The 24,448-nt window shown below is 41.6% G+C and overlaps 1 protein-coding gene and 1 long non-coding RNA gene across 3 annotated transcripts in view; one reads left to right on the top strand and one right to left on the bottom strand.

Annotated features, from left to right (window-relative positions):
• WWP1 (WW domain containing E3 ubiquitin protein ligase 1) overlaps positions 1 to 19,862 on the bottom strand; it is a 45,624-nt gene extending 25,762 nt beyond the window's left edge. For both annotated transcript variants that reach the window (XM_081013343.1, XM_081013342.1), the window contains exons 1-4: positions 19,575 to 19,862; positions 6,596 to 6,686; positions 1,849 to 1,990; positions 28 to 152 (exon numbers count right to left, since the gene is read on the bottom strand). In XM_081013343.1, the coding sequence (XP_080869469.1) occupies positions 28 to 152; positions 1,849 to 1,990; positions 6,596 to 6,665 (337 nt within the window). In that variant the 5' untranslated portion in view covers positions 6,666 to 6,686; positions 19,575 to 19,862. The remainder of the gene's footprint in view (positions 1 to 27; positions 153 to 1,848; positions 1,991 to 6,595; positions 6,687 to 19,574) is intronic.
• Positions 19,863 to 20,018: 156 nt separating this feature from the next.
• Positions 20,019 to 24,448, top strand: part of LOC308481377 — a 99,010-nt gene continuing 94,580 nt past the window's right edge. The window contains exons 1-2 of the long non-coding RNA XR_013988606.1: positions 20,019 to 20,154; positions 23,683 to 23,710. This is a non-coding gene — a long non-coding RNA (uncharacterized lncRNA). The remainder of the gene's footprint in view (positions 20,155 to 23,682; positions 23,711 to 24,448) is intronic.

A 24,448-nucleotide genomic window follows, 5' to 3' on the forward strand; every position in this document is an offset into this window, starting at 1 on the left:
TGAAATTTAAATAAACTGGAAACTTACATCTTCTATCATGCATTTCCAAAGCTTGTCTAAGATCTACAGTGGCTTTTCCTAACAAAGCATCAGCTTTTAAAGTATGATGGCTCCAAACTTTAAATTCCAAAGTGGTCTGCGGAGTCACATTCCTATAAACAACAAACAAGTTTCAATTCCTTTTCCATCATGGCACACTGCAGTCTATCAGTTTCATCATACTCAACATACAAAACAACAGCTAGACCTAAATAGAGTTTAGACATAAATCTGCATTATGAAGTTAAACAGCTGTGTTTAATAACAGTCAAATTTGTCAATGTTGAATTCCCCCCCCCCGCCGTCACCCACTGAAAAATGCAAGTACACTGCTCTGAAGACCTCTCCCCAGCCTAGGCACCCAAGTCTAATTAAGTTCCAGATATATGCAAGAGTCAGGATATTACACAGTACAGAAGCTACACATTTTGTTTTGGCGCAGCTTGCATCAGGTTGGAATCCCATAGTAGAAAACACAGGTGGCAGAGACAGGCAGCATCCCAGCTTCTAGTTATGCTTAGTTTGCACCTAGAGGGAATCATGTGAATAAAATTGCCAGTGTGAAGAGAATATTTAGAAGGGCCAAGTGCTTGTGAAACAGTCAAACCACTTATTTCCCAGACCAGAATCCTGAAAGCAAGTCTACTTTTTTACAAGCAAGTGGATAGAAGCCTACTGAGTCCTGTATTTACGGAAAGGAAAGGACAGAAAAAAACCCTGAATGAGCCTGCATTTATTGTGCCTGGGTAACCCAGCCAGATAGGTAGGGTATAAATAGTAACACTGTAGTAGTAGTACAAATAATAAATTTGTTGTTGTTGTTAGTTGTGTTAAAATACATTTACATAAAAGTAATTACAAAAAACATTTGAAACTCAAAAATGAATACAATAAAACAAACAGAAAAGAAATTAGAAACATAATGGGAAGGAAGATAAAGCTGTTCTTTAACAAGTTGTAGATTTTTATACTTAGGCATTGATGTCATAAATCATCAATTTCATACTGATTTGGGCTACATAGCCTCACCTAATCTTTTCTGGAACCTACAGATGATTCTTGGCTCTCTATGTAGCCACTGTGAACTGGAGGAATATACCCAATGTTCTCTCACCACATTATTCATTGCATAACTAGTTATTCCATACCGGGTGGGCGTGGGTGTCAATAAATGAAAGCCCTCCTTATCCATAAGTTCTTTCCACTGTTAATGTTTCAGTTCTGATACAAACATACTTATCAGAGTGAAGGATCTCATATTTTTGTGTGTAAACAGATCTTTCAAGAAGAGCAAGAGACTTGGAGCAGTCCCAAACACTACACCTGCTGGTGCTGAATAATATAGTATTTTATATTATTTAACAGTATTTCATATTATAGCACTTAAAGTAAAGCACTTAGGTTTATTTTTATTAAGAGGTACAGGTAACTTACATCTTACATGGAGATTACGTTTCTGGCCATCGTGTGCAAAAGCAAAATTGAGGAAAACCTTGTACTCATGCACTCTCCCTGCAGCTTCACATCCCATCCACCTTCCTCAATCTTTTTTCTAGCTGCCCCATGGAAAGGAAGAGAATGGAGGCACAGAGGGGTTGTTGCTGCCCACTGGCCCTTCTTTTGGCCTGTCCCACCCACTTTCTATTTATTTAATTATTTCCTGGCCAAGTGTGCCAAGCAAAATAAGCGTAAGATGCAAGTTACCTCCATAAAAATCTTGTAAAATCATAAATGCATCTCAGCGAATCATTATCCCACAGCAAGGAAGTTGTTCACAATAATAAAAGTTATGAAGAAAGATCTACTTACACAGTCAACTGTTCATCCCATTTTGGATTTGAGGAACTGTTAGATTTAGACGTTTTCTTAACTTCACTATCAGCTACTAGTTCTGTATAGATGGCAGTTCCACCAAACCAGTTCTTTTTTCTTTTCAGTTTGGCACTAGAAACTAACAAAAACATTGCTTATAACCACTGGGAAACATTTCATATTGTACAATGACAAACATATCTATTCAATAATAAATTGAAAAAACAATGTTTGCTTTCTCAACTTCTGCTGAAAAATGTAGCAGTAACCCTATTTCTGGCAGTTTTAAAAAAATAATCAAGCAGAACACATTTCATCTTTCATCTTAGGGCAAAGCACTGCCAGGGGCAAGAGGGGATGGTGTGGAATAGCAATAAGTGAGGATTTTTTAAGTGTGTGGCTATAACGGAATACTACTTCTGGCCCTCTGGAGCTTTGGTTTAATATTCAGCATAACTCATTTACAATGTCAATATATATACATATGATATGCAGTGCTTTTTTCTTTAAAAAATGTTTAGGGGTACTCTCATTTTGACTCAAGAAAATCACCATTTTATAGTTCAAATCATGGGAAATAAATACAGCAAATGGACAAAAGTACAAAGATTCACAAAATGTTTAGGGGTATGCATACCCCTGTGTATCCCTGGGGGGGGGGGGGGAGCACTGATGATATGTATACAAACAAACAGGAAAGGGCCACTGTATCCTTCAGAGGCACTGTATAACTCGACGTTTTAAAAATTATGGGTCAGTAAACTATTATGAATCCAATACCCACATGGGCCATTTCAGTACTAACATAACAGGGATTAAAATGTAGTATTTGATTCCCCCGGACCTATTTTTGAGCATGACACCATCAACTGGGCATCACTGTGTCAAAACTGATGATAAACTTAAATACACTTCTAGACTAAACAATAGATTATGCTGTTCCGTTTCAAAGTAAACTCCAGCTAAGATCTAATTAAGTTATACATGAGATGCTCATGTTCTCAAGGAAATAAAGTTCACCTCCCTCTTGTTTCTCAGTGGACCTGTATTGCTTCTTTTCTGTCACCACTCTCTTATCTGAAGAGTTTGTTACTAGGGAGTGACTGACAAACTATTATTTGTACTTGCCATGCAAACCAGGATTAAAACACAGACTGTGATCCTGGTTTGCAGAGCAAGCACAAATTACAGTTTGCCAGTTTTGATATAAACAAACTTTGGTTTGCCAAAAAACAGGAAGTGACTAAGTATTTTGAGCACATAAGGGAAGGAAGGAATACACACATCCAAGGCTCCTTCTAGGCTTGTTCTCATAGTGCCAAACCATGTTGAATTGTATACTATGTACTGAGCTATTTTTGTTATATTAGGAAAATAGAAAAACTGAATAAAAACCTGAGTTTTGAAATCATATGCCATTTAAGAAAGTCTTTTTTTTAAAAAAAAAAAAATCTTTTCATTCTTTCCCTAGATGAATTTCTGTGATCTAATTCAATATTTCCTATCCACTCAATACTTCATCCTTTGCCTAAGGTGAGCAGAATATGGAATAAGTGAATGAACAGATGAAAAACACATGAAACTAAAAGAAATACAAACTACCCTATATTTCATATAATTTATTATTCAGGTGACAGAAAAGATAAATGGAAGAAATGGCAATGAATTGAAATAGATAACACAGTTTGCCAGTCTTCCACACTAGAAAATGTGAAGACCACTGTTATTCACATAAAGCCTTAAGCAAACAATATTCACTCTACAGTGTGCTTAAATTGCTTTGCCTTCTTCAGTCTTGACTGAAACAGTCAAGCACAGTGCAGAAACATAACAGCACTGTTTGTGAAGAACCAATCTACATACAATAATAAAATATACCACGGATGTTATCTAGAGAAGCAAGCTAATAGGTGTTGCGGGCTCATATTTTTTTAAAAAAATGGCTGCATTCATAACATTAGTACTGTGTTGATTTAGCATAGATTAAGAGGCAGGTGCATGCTGTATCTATAGTATATTTATATTCACCCCTGTACTTCAGTAAAGTACCACCCACATGTATAAGACCCACATGTATTTTGGGGGACTCAAATTTAAGAAAATGTGGGAGATGGCACAGGGTTGTTGAGCTTTTTTGTGGAGGATTACCCAGAGTTGTTGTGCTTTTTGGGGGGGGATTACATAGGGTTGTTGAGCTTTGTTTAGGGGGGGTTGCCGAAAATCCACACACGTCCCAAAATCTGCCTCACGTCTGTCCCATCGCCGGAACAAACTGCCAATCGCCCACCCAACTGCCACAGCGTCAGCCAATCAACATCAACCATTGACGCAGCAACCAACAACACGCCTAACAGTCGCTGACAGCCACGGCAGCAACCAATCAAACGTCCACCCTATGCACTATCCATGTATAAGATGGTCCCCACTTTTTTGCATAATTTTTAAAGAAAACAAACTAGTCTTATACACAGAAAAGTACGGTATTACAAACTATTAGGAACACACCTCTCATTTTCCCCTTTTCACAAATGTATAACTTGACACTGCTACTTATATGTATTGTTCATTATCTATTATATTTTAGTATGTATTACATATTTCTTATTATTATGAATTGTATTTATATAATTTTTAATTTTTGTATTGTGTGGATATTATGGATTTACATTATCTTGTTTATTATGTTGCAAACTGCGCTGTAGCGTTTTGACGAAGGGTAGTATATACATTTCCTAAATAACAACAGTTTACTGGACAGCAGTAATTCTAGTTTATTGGAGTTAAATACAGCAGGATTACACTACTGGTGAACCCTGAAAGCAACTATAATCTCAGCCACTGTTCTGTATCAAATTAGATTGCTTTTTAAAATGGAAGATTTCAAATGCAGGGTCATTCAGCAGAAATTGGCAGGGAGGGAGAAGGCAGAAGGATTGTTGGACATCTCTAAAACTGGGGGGGGGGGGGGGGAATGTAACTAGATTTCCTGCCCATCCATGCATACCTTGTTACATCATTTGTGAACTTCAATGACATGGAGTTAGTTACCAGTCAAAGGCTCAAAGGAGTGAAAGGTATTTGGCCCCAAGCCAACTGGGCCTTTCAGAAGTTGCTGTGTTCTTGGCTTCTCGGGAGACCAAAGAGCTAAATAAATGTAGGCTGACATTGCCAGGTAAAATGACATCTCAGACCGTTACTGTTTCAGAGTTTTAAAGTACTATTGAGGCTTTGCAAGAATTACTTATTGGATTTGAGGCTCAGAAAGATAACTTAAAGCATTTGTGTCTATTGAGATAATATATGTGAAGTTCTCTGATTATTCTAAAATGCTATACAAATATTTGCCATTTTTCAGCTAAATAAGCTCTCAAAGTAATATACAAAAGTAATACAGAGTTCACTTATTACACTTACATTAATTAAGAGATCTATCTTCCAGTAACCTCAGGTTTAAAGGATGACCACTGAACCATCCAAACAAGCTATACTTTCCTGGTTTCCCAGGAAGATTGTAAGACTCATGAGATATCTGCAGTTTCTTCAGCAGTAACGAGTATAGCTAATAGCCGGCTATTAAACATTGTACTATTGCTGTAATTTTATGATTTCAATATAAACAGACAACAGTGCTGGATGAAAAATTGCTTCACTCCTATACACAAGATGTTTGTGTTTATGGCAGTGGCAATCCACCCCACAATTTACAGACAAGCTCTCTCTATAGTACTGCAAGAGGGAAACAGTTGGGATCCATTTTACTGAAAATTCAAAACTAGCATGCTCAGTGGAAAATAGCAGTGTCCGTAAGCCACAACATAAATGGATTGACAAAAAAACAAAGATTGCTCCATCTGCCATTTCTGCAATGCACACTCATCAAGCTTTTACGGAATCAATTCTGTCCTTTCTAAGGAAGATAATTTTTAATTATTTTAGACCACACAGGTAATTAATATAAAATGACTTTGCATGTTTCTGTTAGGTTTTCCAAATGTATAATAAGTTTGTGATTTATAGTTCTATATGTTCGTTGTAATCAATGGCTAAACAATCAAATGTATACTAATGGTTAACCCTATTCAATGTGTGCCACTTCTTACGTAGTCAAAATGACACCATCCACAAACAAGAGGGAGGCATCAGCAGACTTGGAAGAACCTGAAGGCTTGCAGAAGTGCAAAAAATAAAGGGAGTGGCCCACAAAAGCAGGACTGAGCAGGCTCAGTGGACATGTAATGCTGGCTGATCATTCGTGGTTTGGATGAGACACAAAACTAGAAAGGATGGAGAAATGGAATGGCAAGAAATCTGAACGGGAGCACTCCACTGTACTGTTAGTTACTACTAATATCCATAAGTGTAACAAGGAAGTCTGTTCTTAGAACCCAGAAGACCATTAATGGAAAATACCAACATCCTTGTTTAGGATTACAAGACTGAAAATCTGTATGTATACACAACAGAACAACTAAAGGGAGCTATAATTTTTTTTTTTGACCCACCCTTCTCAGTGGGAAAGGAACGGAGACACAAAGAAAAACTATGGCAATACACTTCACTGTGCATACATAAATTATACCTTCCATTTAAAGAGACAGAGAAAACTAGAAGGACTGGATCAGCACTGACTGGTCACCTTGAAGCAATTTCTGCTCACCAAAGGTGAATAATGGCAAATTACAAGTTAGTGCTAACAAGAGGGCATTTAAAGGATCAGGTTTATTATTTGAAAATTTTTACTTACTAGTTACTTGCATTTGCAGTCTTCCATGATAGTTATTACTGCTTCCAGATCTTGGAGAGGCTGCAGCCATGTCAGAGGCTACAACTTCAGCCTATTAAAAAAGATAGAAAGAAAGAAATCTTTGACTACATGCACCAGCCACCAGTTTCAATGGCATTGACCACTTTAATATATACTAGACTCTTTTTAAATAAAAAGCAACATTTTACTTTAAATTTAGTCAGTCTTTCAAATCTGTCCAAAAATTTACAAATTGTCAAAAAGTGTATCAACTCACCTGCCCACATATATCCATGTCACAAATTATTAATACGAATATATACCCTTGTTTTACAGTAAATCTCACCACATTTTCAAGAGTTCCTCCTATATCCCCCATGCCATGCTTTTCCAGGAGCATCTGACAGTCTAATATTGAAAACAGACACAAGAGCCAAACACTTGCACAACCCCACACTACATAGAACTTGCAGGAACAGTTTTCAGCAGGCCTGTAGTGCCCCTTAGGTTCTACACATAGTACTTTTGATTCCAGATACTATGTTTGATTCAGGTAAATTTGGTATGTTTAGGACTGCAGAAAACACACATAACAGGATATGAGAAGAATAAGGAACAACTGTACCCCCCCAAAAAAAAAAAATTAGTACAAGGATGTGCTAAATGCCACAGCACAATGCTGTATAAACACAGCAGTGATATAACTGGTATGATTAAACAAATGGCCAGTTCACATGCTTGTCAGAAGAGGATGCTTATCACATCTACATTGTAATATGTATACATTCTGCACAAAGTCTTCTCCGTTTCTGAAAGAAAATTTCGTGCAGATCATTTATAAATATATCACCACAGACACAAACAGGATTTTGTGAAACTAGCTTTCACAAACATCTAATTTTTGGCGATAACCATGACAGCAAATCTTTCTAATAACTGAGTATCAAGAATGATAGGTTTTAGAGAGCCCTATAAAGTTCTACACTGTCTACCACCAAAGAAATTTTAAAACAAGGCCAGGCCAGACAAGAAACTGCAATTACCCCATCCCAACCATTTGCAATTGCAGTTGGTTTATCTAATTATAACCAACCACTTCAGAAATCACCCCACCCCTCCAACTATATAAGCCTTAGGGTTTGTTTGTTTGTTTGTTTTTTACTAGAATATCTGAGCAATTAATGACAGTTGCTTAACAGACCTATTTCAACTTCACCCTCCCAATATTTTCCAAAATTCACCTGGTGGCTTCCCAAGACTGTTCACTAGCCTGCTCTCTGCCCTTGACCTTCTCCAGTTGCTGGGCCATATTCTATAAAAAGACTATGCTAAATCTATGCTTGACAATCTATCCCAATTAAAAATAGTGAGGATTTACCATCTTTCTATAACCACATGTATCTGTCCCTAAATGAAATTAAAAGCAAACAAATAGCAATGTTTAGGGCACTTATGTCTAGTTACTAGAATTATACAGAAAGGCTTTGGCAATGCAGAGTGGGCAAGGAATGTTTTAAATAAATACAGAATTAAATTTAATTACAAAACACAGAAACTAAGGTAAATAGTATGGTAAGTTGATGATTTAAAGATTACCTAAAATGTATGGGTACCTAAATAATAGAGCAACACAGTGAATCAAGGAAAGATAAACAGTTGGCAATCATAAATGCAAAAGGGGAAGATGTTCAATTTGATCATGAAAAAGGTATCAAAAGTGATGATGATGATGATGATGATGATGATGATGATGATTATGTAGAGTTAGGACTGAGTAGTAAGGTGGACAAGTTTTCTAATGATACTAAATCGTTCAGGATTATTAAAGCAAAGAAGAGATTGCGAAGAGCTCCAAAAATACCTCTCCAAACTGACTGAATTGCAAGTTTAACGCTCTGCGTAACACATGCATGTTGGAGCAAAAAATCATAATTTCACATACATACTCATGGGGTCTGGCAGGTCATGAAGGACCAGAAACAAGACCTTATGGTCACAGTAGACAGTTTGATGAAGAGGTAGACCCAGTGTGCAGAAGCAGTGAAAAGGTCAAATTCCATGCTAGGAATCATTAGGAAAGGAATTGCAAATAAAACTGCTGATATCATAATGCAGTTATATAAATCTATGGTGCAACTGCATCTGTAATACTGTATACAGTTATGGCTTCCACTCCTAAAAAGAATATTGTAGAGATGGGGAAAGTTAAGAAAAGTACCAGCCAAAATGATCAAGGGAGTGGAACAACTCCCCTATGAAGAAAGGTTGCAACATTTGGGACTTTTTGTTTTTGGAAAAGGTGAGTAAGAGGTGACATGATAGAAGTTCATTAAGTTATGCATGGCATGGAGAAATTGAAAAGAAATTAGTTTTTTCTCCCTCGCTCATAATGTGTGAATTCTCACTAGAATTTGTGAACATCCAATGAAGCTCAATGTTGGAAGATACAGAACAGATAAAGGGAATTACTTATTCACGTAGAGCACAGTTAAACTATGGAACTCACTCCCACAGGAGGCAGTGATGGTTTTAAAAGACAAGTTCATGGAGGAGAGGACTATCAATGGTTACTAGCCATGATGGCGATACTCTGACTCCACAGTTGGAAGCAGTAATGTTTCTGAAAGAGAACAGGTTGCTGTAATAGATGAGCCAGCAAGTTCTTATGTTCTTGGTTGTCAGATGAACCCCTGGGATAGCTCGGTCAGTAGAGCATGAGCCTCTTAATCTCAGGGTTGTGGGTTCGAACTCCATGTTGGGTGAAAGATTCCCACTTGCTTCAAATGATTTACATTTAAATGCATTTAAATGCATCTTAAAATGATTTACATGACTTTTTATTTTGTCTAGAATGTCATCTCTCGTCACCACTATCAGCCTCAGTTCGTCATACTCCCTCCCTGTAAGAGTTAGTTCAGGCACTAGGGCAGAGGTCCTCAAACTTTTTAAACAGGGGGCTGGTTCACTGTCCCTCAGACACTGCTAGGGGCCAGACTATAGTTTGAAAAAAATATGAACGAATTCCTATGCACACTGCACAGATTTTATTTGTAGCGCACAAAAAACGGGAAAAACAATACAATGTTTAAAATGAAGAACAATTTTAATCAACATAAACTTTTCAACTACACCGAAACTGAAGTTGTTTAAAGAAAGAATGAGATGTCTGGAATCCAGGATGCTTTTGAAACGTGTGTTTGGAAAACTCAGGAACCCAGATTCCCTGCAAATCAACTACAATTAAAGTGTGTGTGTGTGTGTGTGTGTGTGTGTGTGTGTGTTGGGGGTTGTAATAAAAGGGTACACTTTTTGCCAATTTGTTCACTGGAGATTTCCCCCAAACTCTCCCGCTATGACCGTCGCCACACACCCCCAGCCTCACACAAGCAACTACTTAAGAAAGAATGAGAGAGAACGGGGGACAAATCTTTCTCCTGTACACAAATCCCCATTCCCCAATTCTTTCTTTGGTGATACAAGCACCTCCTGAGCTCCAGGAGGCTCACATGCAAGTTTGAGGTAGGGGAGACAGGAGGCAGCGAGTAAAGCCCCGGGGGTGTCCAAGAACACCAGTTGCCGGCTGAAAGCTCTTAGCAAAACCTCGGAGAGAAGAGAGAGAAAAGTGACAGCTCTCCTGGAAAAGTCTTGGTAGAGTGAGAAAGAGTCGTGAAATATAATAAAATTAAACCCCGAGCTCTCCAGAACTGACGACAAAGAAGGTTTCTATTTCCCCCACCCCACAGAAAGTGACCCAAAGGCAGTCCCCCACGGCTACAACAAGGCAGCAGTGGCAGCTGCAGCTAGAAGCAGCCAGAGGAGTGGCCAGCCCTAGGCGGCGGTGGCCAGGGACTGGAGCCGTGGGCGGGCCACCATGCTGGACAAAGGCGCGTGGGCTCTGGAGAGGAGAGGGCACCGCTGGCCACACGGCCCGGCGGAGGACGGCGAGGGCACCTTGCCACATGCGGTAAGGCTCCCCATCGTAGCCAAGTCCCCAGCGGCTCCGCTGGGGAGAAGAAACTTTAGGTGCTTCGGAGGGGAAGACGCAGCGGTGGCAGCCCCCAGGAAAAGCAGGAGCAGCCTGGCAGGGCGGAGCTGGAGCCCTGCCTTCGCTTCCACCTCTCCAAGCACGCACATGCCTCCCTCCAGGCGGAGGAACCCAGCAGGTGCATCTCGTGACAGGCAGGCCTGTGTCCGTCACCCAAGCGGGGGGGGGGGCCTTCCATGGAGCCACCCCTGCTGCTGCCACCACCGCCACCGTTTCTCCCCTCAAAGCCTCCCTTACTAGGCCAAGCCCAGGTCAGACAGATCTCCAAGTTGAGGTTGATGCACATCCGGGCTTCCCTGTTCTTCTGCTTCAGCTTGGCCTCCAAGCGGGACAGTTTCTGCTCCAGCGAGGACAACGCCATCTTCCCCTCCTCCCCCAGAGCCACTGACAATGCCGCCACCGCGCAGCTAGAATACACAAACACCGCAGTGCGCACGTGCCAAAAGGACCAACCAGGCCACCATATTATACTCCTCCTCCCATCGCAAAGGCTCAGTTCCACCTTTGCCCATTGTGCTTGTTTTGCCTCACGGCTTTTCCTCGCTTTCCACATGCGCAAGGGCACTAAAGCGCTGCCCAAGCTTAGTATCAACACAGCCGTGCCTTCAGTAATATTTTGGACATTCTCCTTGCCAGTACTCATGCATCTCAGGCGGGCCGGGTTTAGGAGGCTGGTGGACCGGATCCGGCCTGCAGCCCTTAGTTTGAAGACCCCTGCACTAGGATCTACCCTTTATCTTCCACTGACAGATGCAAAGAAGTAATTCAGCTTCTCTAGAATCTCCTTATCCTTCTTTAGTACACATTTGACTCCCTATTCATCCAAGGGCCCAACAGTTCCCCTATACTTCGGTTACTAAAGTATTTATATAGCTTTTTATTGTTGGTCTTCAGGTTTTTAGTAATGTGCTGCTCAAATTCTTTTTTAGCATCCCTTACTGTCTTGATTATGGGACGTGGGCGGCGCTGTGGGTGAAACCAGAGAGCCTAGGACTTTCCAATCAGATTCGGATTGGATCCCCGCGACGGGGTGAGCTCCCATTGCTCGGTCCCTGCTCCTGCCAACCTAGAAGTTTGAAAGCACATCCAAGTGCAAGTAGATAAACAGGTACCGCTCCAGCGGGAAGGTAAACAGCGTTTCCGTGCACTGCTCTGGTTCGCCAGAAGTGGCTTAGTCATGCTGGCCACATGACCCGGAAGCTGTACACTGGCTCCCTCAGCCAATAAAGCCAGATGAGCGCCACAACCCGAGAGTCAGTCACGACTGGACCTGATGGTCAGGGGTCCCTTTACCTTTATCTTACTGTCTTGATTGCATTTGTTTTGCCAAGGATTGTGTTCCACTTTGTTTTCTTCATGTTCTGAAGTCTTTTGGACAAGACTTCAAATTTTTGAAGGAAGCCTTCTGGCCTCTAATAGGGCTTTTGACTCTGCTCATTAACCACGCTACTATCCTCTTGGCCCTTATAGTATGTTTATATAGCAGTTGAGCTTCTACTGTTGTGTTTTTTAACAACTCCCAAGCATTTTAATATCTTTGGCTTTCAATTTCCTTTTTATCAATCCCTTCATTTTGGGGAAGTTTCCTGTTTTGAAGTAAAATGTGATTGTGTTATATTTTTCTTGGCAATTGGCCATGTACATGTATATCTAATTAAACAGCACTATGGTCACCACTCTCAATTGGTTCGACAACACTTACATCTCACACTAGATCCTGGACACCACTCAAGGTTAAATCCAGGGTCACCACTATTCTGGTCAATTGCATGACCAACTGTTCTAGGGCACAGTGATTTAGTGTACAGGCAGCCCCCTGTTTATGTGGGGTTATATTCCAAGGCACCATGTGCAACAGTTAAATCACGTATAACTGAAACCCACTGAAAAAGTCTACAAACACCCCGCTCCAGCTGACCATTTTAGTGATGTTTCAGTAATGTCTTTATGATATTTCTGGATTTGGCGAAATATGCAGTTATGCACATTTAGAATTTGCATAAACAGGGGGCTGCCTCTATATAGAAATTTTACCTCTTGGTCATGACTGGAACACATATAGAGCCAGTCTAGGTATGGGTAATTGATGTCACTCATCACTACAACATCTGAATCCTTAGGATGCTTCCTTGATTTTATTCTTCATCTCAAGATATCCTGAAGCATTTTGATCAGGGCAGTGATAGTATGTTTTGTACTAAATTACTAAGTGGCCCAGTATCACCAACCACAAGAGTCCTGTGGAAGGGCCTGCCCCTTCAGGGATTTCTAGCTTGCTAGTCTTAATGTCCTCTTTGATGTCCAGAGTGACACCTCCTCCAGTATGTCATTCCCTGTCCTTTTTATACAGTTTATATTCAGCCAGAGATAGCCATGTCCCACTAGTGCTATGTCTTGTCCACTTAAATTTTCATCAGCTTTCTCAGCTTCATCCCAGGATGGAGGATCAGTTCCAAACAGGACCCTCCTCAGCTCAATCCTATGCATGTTTACTCAAAGATAAACCAATTTAATTCAATGGTCCTTCCCTCTAGGTAAGTGTGTACAGAACTACAGTGGTACCTTGCAAGACGAATGCCTCTCAAGACGAAAAACTCGCAAGACGAAAGAGTTTTTCGTTTTTTGAGTTGCTTCGCGAGACGAATTTCCCTATGGGCTTGCTTCGCAAGACGGAAACGTCTTGCAAGTTTGTTTCCTTTTTCTTAAAACCGTTACAGTAATACAGGGTGCATTGCTTGAAGAGGTGCAGTTGCGACTTGACTTCGGGGAGCAACTCATAGCACGCGGTGTAGTAGCCTTTTTTGAGGTTTCTGAAGATTTTTTTGAAAAAATTGAAACCGTGCTTCGCAAGACGAAAAAACTCGCAAGACGAAAAAACTCGCAGAACGAATTAATTTCGTCTTGCGAAGCACCACTGTACATCCAAGCAATATCACAATTGTTTTTTGAGCCATTCCAAGGCGTTTGCTACTAACACAGTCAGCAGTATATCTAAATCATCTTTCTCAACATATTACTTTAGATAGGCTAGTAATATTTTCTTTGGATCACAATGATCTGTTATCCTGTGATTTTTTTTAAACCAAGATTACTCTCCAGAATTTCTGAATAACCAAACATAACCAAATAAATTCATGAGTTAAATTCAAGCTAATTATGAGTTATGAAATTGACTTGTTTAACTATCCTTGTGTGTTTTAAGCCATGAACCCTGTTTTATATGCAACACTAAGCCATTGAAAGCACAACTGAACAGAGCAGAAGTCTTCCTCCTAGCCGTACCACAGGAAAAGGAAGGTGGAGCATGTGAGCCCTATACTTCACGCAATCTTTTGGAGGCTCATCCACAGAGCCATTATTACATGTGAATCAGGCAGCTAACCAATTCAAATTTAAGGAGCAGAAGCGGTGGAATGGAGTGGCATTGCTTACCTGACTTCCTAACACAAAGTAAGGAGCAGGAAGGTGGGTATGATGTGGGTGCAGCAGCAGAGTTAATCTGCCTCACCTTCACGTTGCCCACTGCCTCATCCCTCCTGTTGGTTCTCAGAAGCAACCTCCACACTGAAAAGCCAGGTAAGCTAAACTGTCCCACTCCACCAGCTGCTACTAGTTAAGAATAGTGGAGTTTAACTTGCAAGGTTTCATTTTAACCAATTTATTTTAACATAAATTCTTAATAAATGACTTTTAAAACCCAAGTATATCAAACATTGATTTTTATCCACCATGTTATAAGATGAACTCACAGGACACACCACATTATCTTACTCACAGTTTCCACTGCCCCATTACACCTAAACAGCAATAACATGAGAACTCAACTTAACCACTAACTCAGGGATGGATGGTACCTTTTCCAGGCAGAGGGCCTCACTCCCTTCTGGGCAACCTTCTGGGGACCACATGCAAAAGTGAGAAGAGCAGTGAACATTTCACCTTTGTATGATAGGATTATTTCCATGCACATTTACATACCCCTCTCTATTCTCTATCCAGGCAAGGAAGAGTCATTATCAGAGGCAAAGGACACATTTCAGCAAGGCAAAAACACTCAAATATAAAGCAATATGGTAAAGTAATACCAGTGAAAGGTGTGATGTGGGGAGAGGGGTTGTGGCCTGCAAAAAGTCTGGAAGGCAATGTTTGGCCTGAGCCTGAGGTTGCCTAGACCTGTTCTAACTGTCCCCAACCTGTGTACACACTCAGCTCTTTTTCATTTGTTAAACAGAAACTCAAAGATTAACACTTTAACCACTTTATTTAGAGGATCATCTTAAGCACCAAGTTTATGCTGATACTCAAGTGAAGAAAGGGGCTACAAATCCCACTGGTCTGAGCATACTTAAATCTCTTTTATTTAAATCAATGTGACTTACAATCTGCTCCTATGCATGCTATGGAAGTAAATCAAATTATGCTTAATACTACAAAGTATGCATAATACTGCAATCTTAGGTGCTTAACTTTGGCTAGACCATGCCTAAAAGGAATACAGTGGTGCCTCGCAAGACGAAATTAATCCGTTCTGTGAGTGTCTTCATCTAGCGGTTTTTTCGTCTTGCGAAGCAACCCTATTAGCGGCTTAACGGATTAGCGCTATTAGCGGTTTAGCGGCTATTAAAGGCTTATCGGCTTAGCGGATTAGCTGCTAAAAGGCTATTAAAGGTTTAGCAGCTTAGATAAAGGGGGGGGAAGCGAAAAAAAAATCTCAAGACTCACAAGACATTTTCGTCTTGCGAAGCAAGCCCATAGGGAAATTCATCCTGCGAAGCAACTCAAAAACGGAAAACCCTTTCGTCTAGAAGGTTTTCCGTCTTGCGAGGCATTCGTCTTGCGGGGCACCACTGTATTACATAAGTTACACACATTGTAGAACATGGCTAGAGAAACCTCTGAGTCATTTTGGCTAAGCCATCCTTACCTGCCAGTCACATGATGTCCTATATGTCAGGTGTGAGCTGATAAAAAGGTAGATGGGCCAAAATGAGTTTTAAAGCCCCATCAATCATCTGCACACCTGGCATCTGAAGCATACCTGCCTTTTCAAAGTGTCATGTCACCCAATGTCATTGTGAAGTCAGGTGATTGGCAGAGGACAGCCCCATCCACACGTTGAATTAGGCTGGGGAGCAGGGTTAGAAGACATAAGGATTCAGATCCAGTTCCCTATTGCAGAACATTGGTCTTCAGTTCCTTGTATTGTAACCCAAAAGTGTTGTAATCCAAAAGTAATCATGCCACCACCATTTATTTTTAGGGCTTAGCTTTAACAGAAAAAGCAGATATGAAGAGACCAAATGTAAAGGAACTCCATTATGTGGAAGAAGGCATTGTGACAGCTACAGCATGTTTCTACTTTATCTTTTAGTGTGTATACTTTCCCAACAAATCAATGCTATACATTAAAAATCCAAAATTTAAAGTAGCAGTAAAACCAATTAACACGAAAATAACAGCACTAGATAAAATCCTAAAATCATCCAAAAGCTGACCAAATTACAACAAAAACAAAAAAACAACCCAGGGTTTCCCTGAAGATCAGCAGAAATGAAGCCATATGAATTCCCTCAGAGACGGCATTTCAGAAATATGGGGTTTGTACTCAACAACCTGACCATTTTTATCAGTGGACCACAAAGAAGGGCCTCGGATGTCAATCTCAGGTTTCTAGCAGGTACTTATTAATGTAGGCAGTCCTTCTGACAGTCTAGACCCAAAGTCTTTACTATTTTAAACACCATCACCTTAAATTAGGCCCAGAAGTGAACAGGCAGGTAGTGTAACTGGCGCTGTAATAAGATAAGAACGCTTGACTCCTAGAAGTGTTCTTGCTACCACATACGTGGTGCAGTAATTGAAACTACTGTATCATCTTTAAGAGAAGCTCCATGCAGAGTGCATTCAAGTAATCCAACCTGAATGTAACCAACACAAATGACACTGAGGCAAGATCTGCCTCCTCTGGATAAGACAAAACAGCTCAAACTAGTTAAAACACATGGGCCACCAATGTTACATGTGCCTCCACAGATAGCACCAAGTCCAGGAGAACTCCCAAAATGTTCACTTGGCCCCTTAGGGGGAATACAATGCCAACTGGATGTGCAGTTTTCCCCAACTCACAGCACTTTTGTCTTGTTGTTTAACCTCATCTACCCAAACACTGCCCCCAGGTATCTGTTCAGGGTTTCCTTAGGATAAGAATGTGGAAAAAAGAGATGGAGCTGCATGACCTCACTAGTAGTTTCATTTATGTTAAAAAGTATGGGAAATAAAAAAGGACCGTGAAGAATGCCAAAGGACATTAGGTAGAACGTAAGTCCTCCAGCACCATCTTCTGAACTGTAACCCCCATGCAGGAACAGTGTCCTCAAGTAACATCTGAGACAGACAGCTATGGTCAATGATATAAAAAACCACTGAGAGGTCCAGAACCAAGGAGATTGTGCTCCCCCCATGCCCATTCTCTAGCACAAGTCATTCACACATGCATTTTCTGTCCTGAACCCAGACATGTAATCCCTGACCCAAATACTCTATTCTTCCATCCCAACAGAGTTTCTTTCTTTTTATTTACTCCTTAATTTTCCTGGGTGTTTAAAGAAGCATTTTCCTGATCTTTCCATGTAGCTCCTGAGCAAGTGGAAGGGGAGTATTTTACTTGAGAAAAAAATGACTGATGTTCTCCCTCACCTCTTCTTTCTGATTATATGGTTTGGAGAGATTAAGTTTTCCCCCCAGCTGCTTAAGGAAAAAATAGTAAGCTTCTGCCAAACTTATGCATGGGTGGGGGGCATACTAAAGTTGGAGAGAAATAAGTATTCAGATCAGTGCTGTATTAGTTTGTTGTATGTTTTAAAAACCTCTATATACTTGAGATCAACCAATCAAATCCAATGAGGCTTACTTCTGGGCTGAACAGGCCTGCAAATTTTAACATTAGTGAAAATTGAAGCAGGGCAGTCTTTATTTTGGATCACTCAATCTGGAACACTTTTGTCTCTAGCATTTCCAAAGGAATGTTGCAGGAAATAGAAAGGTTTCCCATCCTGTGTTAAATCATGGTTTAGAAAGACATGCACAAAAAGAAGCAAACCTTGGGCTCCCACTCCCCTTCTTCCATTTTCTCCTCCTACACAGATGGAACAGAAAGACTATGGAAACTTATTTCCTGTTTCCTATAAACATGACTTCTTATTTTGCCTGAACTGGAAATAATTATTCTTATTTAAACTGACTGTTTAGCACTGTTGGTGTTAAACTATGATCTACCATTTAGACAAAATGTAAAGTTATGGTTAAAAGAAACTAAAAGTAAAAGCTTCCAAAATTCTCCTGGCCATGTGGGTGAAAATAGGGGAGCACTCAAGCCTGAGGTTCACTGTGGCTCTTGTGTTGAGGAAAACCTTTGTTTAGTGTGATGTCTAAATATGTCCTAGAAAGTCCAAATAAAATGATTCCATATTGCAGGTTGGGGTTAAAGATGGGTGCTGAATCTGATGAAAACTACTGCTGTAGAACACCTGCATGTCAAAAAAGCAACATCTGAACATGTACAGTATTTCGGTCTCAAGCCATGGTCTAAGGCACATAGTGCAGCAACTGTAGTAAAAACATGTCTGAGTATAGCTGGCGTCTCATGAATACCCTGGAAACCCTTGAGTTCGTAACAGAAAAACAGGATATGATATATTTGATTCATACTAGAAACTTAATAATAAAATACTCAACAGTGCACATTCAGCCATGTAGATTTACAAACACACAGTACTTGAGCACTAATTGTAATAACTTGTAGAGTTGGTAACATTTTGGGAGAGTTCAGCTGCATAAGACTTAGAGCAGACACTGTCACATCACCTCAACACTGAAGTATTGTAAGCCTCTATTATGCAGGACCTTCCTTGTTCTGATCGAGTTTCTGAAGAGTCCCATTACCGTCCTATTGCATAACACTATCTTTTTTATTATTAGCATTCGTTAAGGCTACATCATATGCCCACTTACTTGGAAGCAAGTCACATCAGATTCAGTGCGACTTAACTTTCAACCAAGCATACAACAGAATCCAGCTGCAAACAATATTATTTCAGATACGTGGTGGAATACGCGGTATTCTGGTAGGAAGGTATGATCAACCGTCGCAGGCCTTCCATTCCCTTTGCAGCAATAGAGAAAAGCAATGTTGTGCAGTATTTTGGGCAAAAAGAGGGAGGGTGATAGGACGAAGCTGGGGGGCGGAGGAGAGGGGGAGAGAGAGAATGACAGGCTGCAGAGTCACAGTAGGTCATCCCAAAGTGAGAGTGCCTCTTCCTTCTTCCTCTACCGCCTTTCCAAGAACGAAGGTAAACAGCAATCAAAATGTAACTAATATTCTCCTCCCCCTTTGGATCGAGAGGCAGGGGGCCGCCCTGCCGGGACTGCTTCCCAGGGCGCTGTCGGCTCTGCCAATCCACTCAGCGCTGCTAACAGGGTTCAAGGCTCAAGCTGGCCCATCTCCCACGGCCTGCCTTACCCCGCCCCTGCCGCCAGTTAAAGATCCACGAAATGAATAAACAAGGTGACACCAGGGCAAGAGTGGCAAAAGGGTTGGAAGGGGGAGGCAGGCGAAGCAAGAAGACACGGGACACCCTTCGCCCTCCACCCCCCGGACCAGCAGGAGGGCCCGGCAGAGAGAGAGAGAAGGGGTGGGTGCGAGGGGGGGGGAGACTCGCAGTTTCGCACCCTTTGCTCCCACCCGCTAAAGCGAGGCACCCCCCTCCCCCAAAGGGGGCGAGAAATGCAGGGCCCCCACGACGCCTCTCTCCCTCAGGAGTCTCCGTCAGGCCACCGCCGCCAGGAACCGACCGAGAAGAGCTGGCGTTGGCTGCGCAGCCTGTTTATTTGTCAGTCAGTCCAGTCAAGCTGGCTGCTTTTCGGTGCCTGCCTTACCGTGGCTCTGAGCCCAGCTGCGTTGTGGTGCCGCCGCCGCCGCCTCGCTGTGGCGGAGGGTTGTCCTTCCCCCTCCACGCCAGCCGCCGCCGCCGCCGCCGCCTCAGCCCTCGGCACCGCTCCCAAACGCCGCTGCCACTAACGCCGCTGCCGCCACAGCGCAACAAAATGATGCCATCTCACAGCAGCGGCATTGGAGGCTCCCCTCCTCCTGGCTCACAGAAAAAAGAGACACACACAGAGAGAGAGGCAGAGATGGCGCGCGCGCGCCCCGTCTCCCGCCTGCCACTGGCGGCGCGCGCCCCAACCGTCGAGGTGGAGAGGGAAGGAGGGAGGGAGGGAGGGAGGAGGAGGAGGATCCGGCGCGAGGCAACCCAAACGCGACTGAAGCGGCGAAAGGAGAAGGGGGGGCGGGGCGGGGCCGCCCTGCGCACGCGCACACATGGCGCTTCAAGCCCTACTACGCAAAAGGAGCTGAGGAGATGGAACTTGTCGGAGCAAAGAGCAGCAGTTTGATTTACAGTAGTACCGCTCTCCGCCGGCGAGCGGAGGTCCCGGGCTGAACCACTCGCTGAGAAAAGTAAGGGGGTGGGAACTGAGGAAAGAATGTCTTCAAAGAGGCGCGCCGTTTAGCCCGGGCTGAACCAAGTGGGAGAGAAAACGAGACGTCTGGGAGGGGGGGGTGTATTATACCGAATTAACTGGAAAAGCTGGCCGAGTGCGGGTTTTTTTAGAGTTGCTCAAGAGGACACGACTGAGTTTTTATTAAAAAAAAACAAAAACAAAATATTATTATATTTAGGCAGTTTTGTGCATATATATAAGCTTCTAGGGCTCGATAGGAAGAGGTGAGCCTGTTCAACAAGCCTCTCTGTGCCATGAATGGAGTAACCTGAGCAGGTTTGTGGCTTGTCAGCCGATGAGGCAAAACTGATGGAAGGTCGAAGGTTTCAACCCCAAGGCCAGCCCAAGACATTTCGGCACCTGAGGCGAGCCACAAAATGGTGCCACCTCCTCCCTACTAAGGAAAAAGGTGTAGAAGTGAAGATCTGCATCAGGAAGAAGGGGGTTGTAAATATATACAGCAGGATTGTGGGTCTGCCACCTGAGGCAGTTGCCACACCTTCCCTCATGGGTGGGCCGGCCTTGTTCATGCCTATGTTCACTTACCTGGGAGTGAGCCCCAATGAACACAGTGGGACCCACTTCTGAAGAAAACATGCATAGCATTACCCTGTAAAGCAACTAAAGAAGGAGCATGAATTGTTACCTAGCCAGTTGTAAACCAATCTGACCCGAGTTTCCCCCTATCTGACCACTTGGCTAGGGTTAGTTTCCTTGTTTGATGCTGAGGGAAGGCAAAAGCAATTTTAATTGTATAGCATATCAAGTGCAATGTTAAACGTACTAAGGCATCATCCAACTTGGGGGCATGCACAAGGCCTGCCCCAAGACAATTTGCTGCCCGAAGCAGGAGTTGGCTGGAAGGGCAGCTGGATCTTACTTCAGCACTGGCAAAGGGACAGTGACTTCCATCACACCTGAGAACAGCAGTCTGGCTTAGCAGGCATGGTGTATGACTCATAGAGGATTGTCATTTTTCAAAAGGTTAAAATCCAGATACATTTCCTGGCTATGTCCAGAAAATTTCAGACGTATGGCAACCCTAGACTCACACAGCTCTCCAGTATGGCACCACCAGCACTTATTTGTTTACAGTACTACATTCACCTCTGGCTGTTTGGATATATGAATCGGCAGTGTGCATAGCAAGGTTGGGGTACTAATTCATTGTGTTTGGATAAGTGATTTTTTTGTCTAACAAGCATTTGGATAGCAGGGCCTGTGTGTATTTCCAGAACTCTGAACAACACACAGGAAAAATATAGCATATTAAGTTCTCTGAAAAGTAGTTTTCAACAAATATATATATATGAAGCATAAGAAAATTGCATGGAAAAACTTCCTGTCCTCACTAACATTTTTCAGAGGGCAGAAATTTATATGTTAACCTTAGCCCAACTTTTTTCAGTTAAAAGAAATTACATAAGGCACACACAAGAATCATATTCCAGTGACGGTATGTCATGCAGCAATTGCATATTCTAGCATGCAATACTTCAAGTTAGCAGGATCAAATTAAAACTCCATATACTATTGGACCCATCATCTCAGCAGGGTACACCTTTTCATTATGCTGGAAGGAAATGTAATATGCTTCATGCAGGACTCTTACTTTTTAAATTGACCTCAAGGTTCTAGAAAGGTTATATGCCAAGCCATAAATCAAAACATATTTAATATCTCCGCAAAGGTTTTTCATCCAAGTGGATTCGAATACTGAAAAGAACATGAGCGAGCAAGATATTGAAAGTAGAATAGTGTCCATTCAATACATCACTTTTAGGGAAGGCTATTTTGAACTTTTTAAAGACAAGCTATCCTTTAGTGTGTGAGAGAATAACATTCTGTACTCTCTTCAAAAGCTTGGAAGGTTTTGCCGCACCACTTTTCTTTTAACAGATTAAGCATTTACAAGGATTAACATGAAATGCTTTTGCAATAGGTAGTTATTAAGCAACTGTTTGAGGTATAAACAACCAAGAGCCCAATTCAAATTCTCACTCAGCCATGAAGCCCACAGGGGTGAATTTGGGCCAGGGATGGGTGAGCTTGGGCCAGTCAGCCTAACTCCAGGACAGTTGTGCAGATAAAATGGAGAAAGGGGAGAATGGCATATGCCATTGCCTTGCAAGTAAGGCAGGATATAAATATAGTAAATAAATAAAAACAAGGTAACAATTGTTTTGCAGTATAATTTTTGTGGACTAGACTTCACTTCATCACAGGCATGGTGGCCTCTTCAGTTGCCAGGGGCATATGTGCATGTATGCATATACCCAAATGAAAAGAAGAAAAGTAAGTAGCAGTAGTAATACCCTACAATTTTCAGATAAGCCATCACTACAGTCTTTCACGACTGGACTTAACTGTCAGGGGTCCTTTACCTTTACCTTTTACTCTTTTCATTTCATGATCTTTTGACCACCTTTTACACTAGAGTAGGGCTGCAAGCTGTATCAGTTGGATGAATCAATTAAAAAGATGCCTCTGATTATAATATTTCTTGAACTAGATTTCCAGAGAGGCAGCCTGCTATTTTGTTGCAGCAAAAACAACAAAGAGACTTATGGCACTTAAAAGATATAACACATTTATTATGGCATAACTGCAGTTCATGTCATCTGATAAGGCAGATTAAGGTCCTTTCCCTTTCTTAGAATCGTGGATCACCTGATCCAAGCTTAAAGCAAACCAACCAAAACTATGTCAGGTATGTTAACAAATGCATCTGTTTAGACTACATTTTTCCAATTAATGTGAAAAGAGCATTGATGGAAAAGCACCTAGTCATGTCGTACACATGCTCAGCCTTTTGACCAATTAATCTTCAAACAGCATACAAATAAATTTTAAAACAGCATCAAGATAAAATGCAAATAATTAAAGCAAGCAGGTATTTTTAAAAAGGAGAAAGAAAACAAGCACAATAGCAGCACAATAAGCAGCATGCATTTATGGTTTTAAATTGATCGTATACACTGTCCCAAAGGCTAAACAGTTTTCAAATTAGTGTTCTGTTTTCCTTGCACATTGTGGTCCTGATCCATATCTAATAATATTTTGATACTGTGTGATTATGCTCCTATGGGATGAGCATACTCAATAGAACTAGATGACCATTCTGATGCACATCTGTATCAGCTGCTCATACAGCCCTACTGTGCTGGGGTAGGACTAAATAAGAGTAAATTACTGCCATATTCCCAAGTTTACCACCTTAATTAACATGCAAAGAGCTGTGGTTTCATTTAGCAACTCAGCTCTTCCATGCTGATCTAGTTTCTGTTTACTGTCTCTTGTTTAGGAAACAGCAATAAATACTTACCTGTTTTGTAAGCAACTTAGATCAACATGTCTACCCATAGCTACGGGTTGACACTGTTGCAATTTGCAGATTTGCCTTTTCCAACATGCCCACAAATATTCTTTCTGTTTCTGCCACAACCAACCACCACCACTTCTTTTCTTTTTTTTCTTTTGGCAGAAGACCCAGCCTGGAGAAGAGAATTCTGGTGAGCTCAACAGCTTTCTCACTACATTATATCATAGGCACCTACACAACACCAAAAAAGAGGAAGCAAATTTGCACAAAATGTGCCTGTGCCAATGTAGAGATATAAAATTTGAAAGAATCTCTATATTTTAAATGCATCTCACCATCATGGGAAAAATTGACTCAGTGATGCCTGGAACTGCCCAGTCTGCTGTCCTGTTGCTGACTGCTAAGGAGCAACTTCAAAGCTCCTGCTTGCCCTTGGTTCTTAATTTTTAAACCAGGCTTAGACCAAACAGTCCTTCGTAGAGGCCAGTCCTCTGTACAGTCCCCCTGCTTCTTTATTATGTTTTCCAATTAGTCCTCATGCTATGCTAGTGTTGCCTTTGGATCCCCACTCCTGCCCCCATAAACCAACATAGTTACCTTCAACTTCTAGTTTTGTAAGGTGAACAAAAAGAAAGATCAGTGGATAAAAAACTTAAGATTCTCACATGACAGAGAGGTAGATCAGCCCTGGTATTTCCAGTCCTCTCCTGCTACAGAATTACTGTTGTCAGTTCTCTTTACCTTGTCAGTCTTTCTCTGCCCGGCATCAGATTTACATAGAAATAAGATCCTGTTTTGTCCAAAAGTATTTTCTAGAAAATAAATGCCTTAATAAATGCCTCTTAGAGATGTTTTTGATTCTATTGGCCATAGTAAAATTATCTCATCGCTCTACCCTGAATTGGCCATTGTTTGCTTATCCTACAAC

The sequence above is a fragment of the Podarcis pityusensis genome (genome assembly GCF_964106645.2).
Source record: "Podarcis pityusensis genome assembly, chromosome: 7".
NCBI classification, from domain to species: Eukaryota; Metazoa; Chordata; class Lepidosauria; order Squamata; family Lacertidae; genus Podarcis; species Podarcis pityusensis.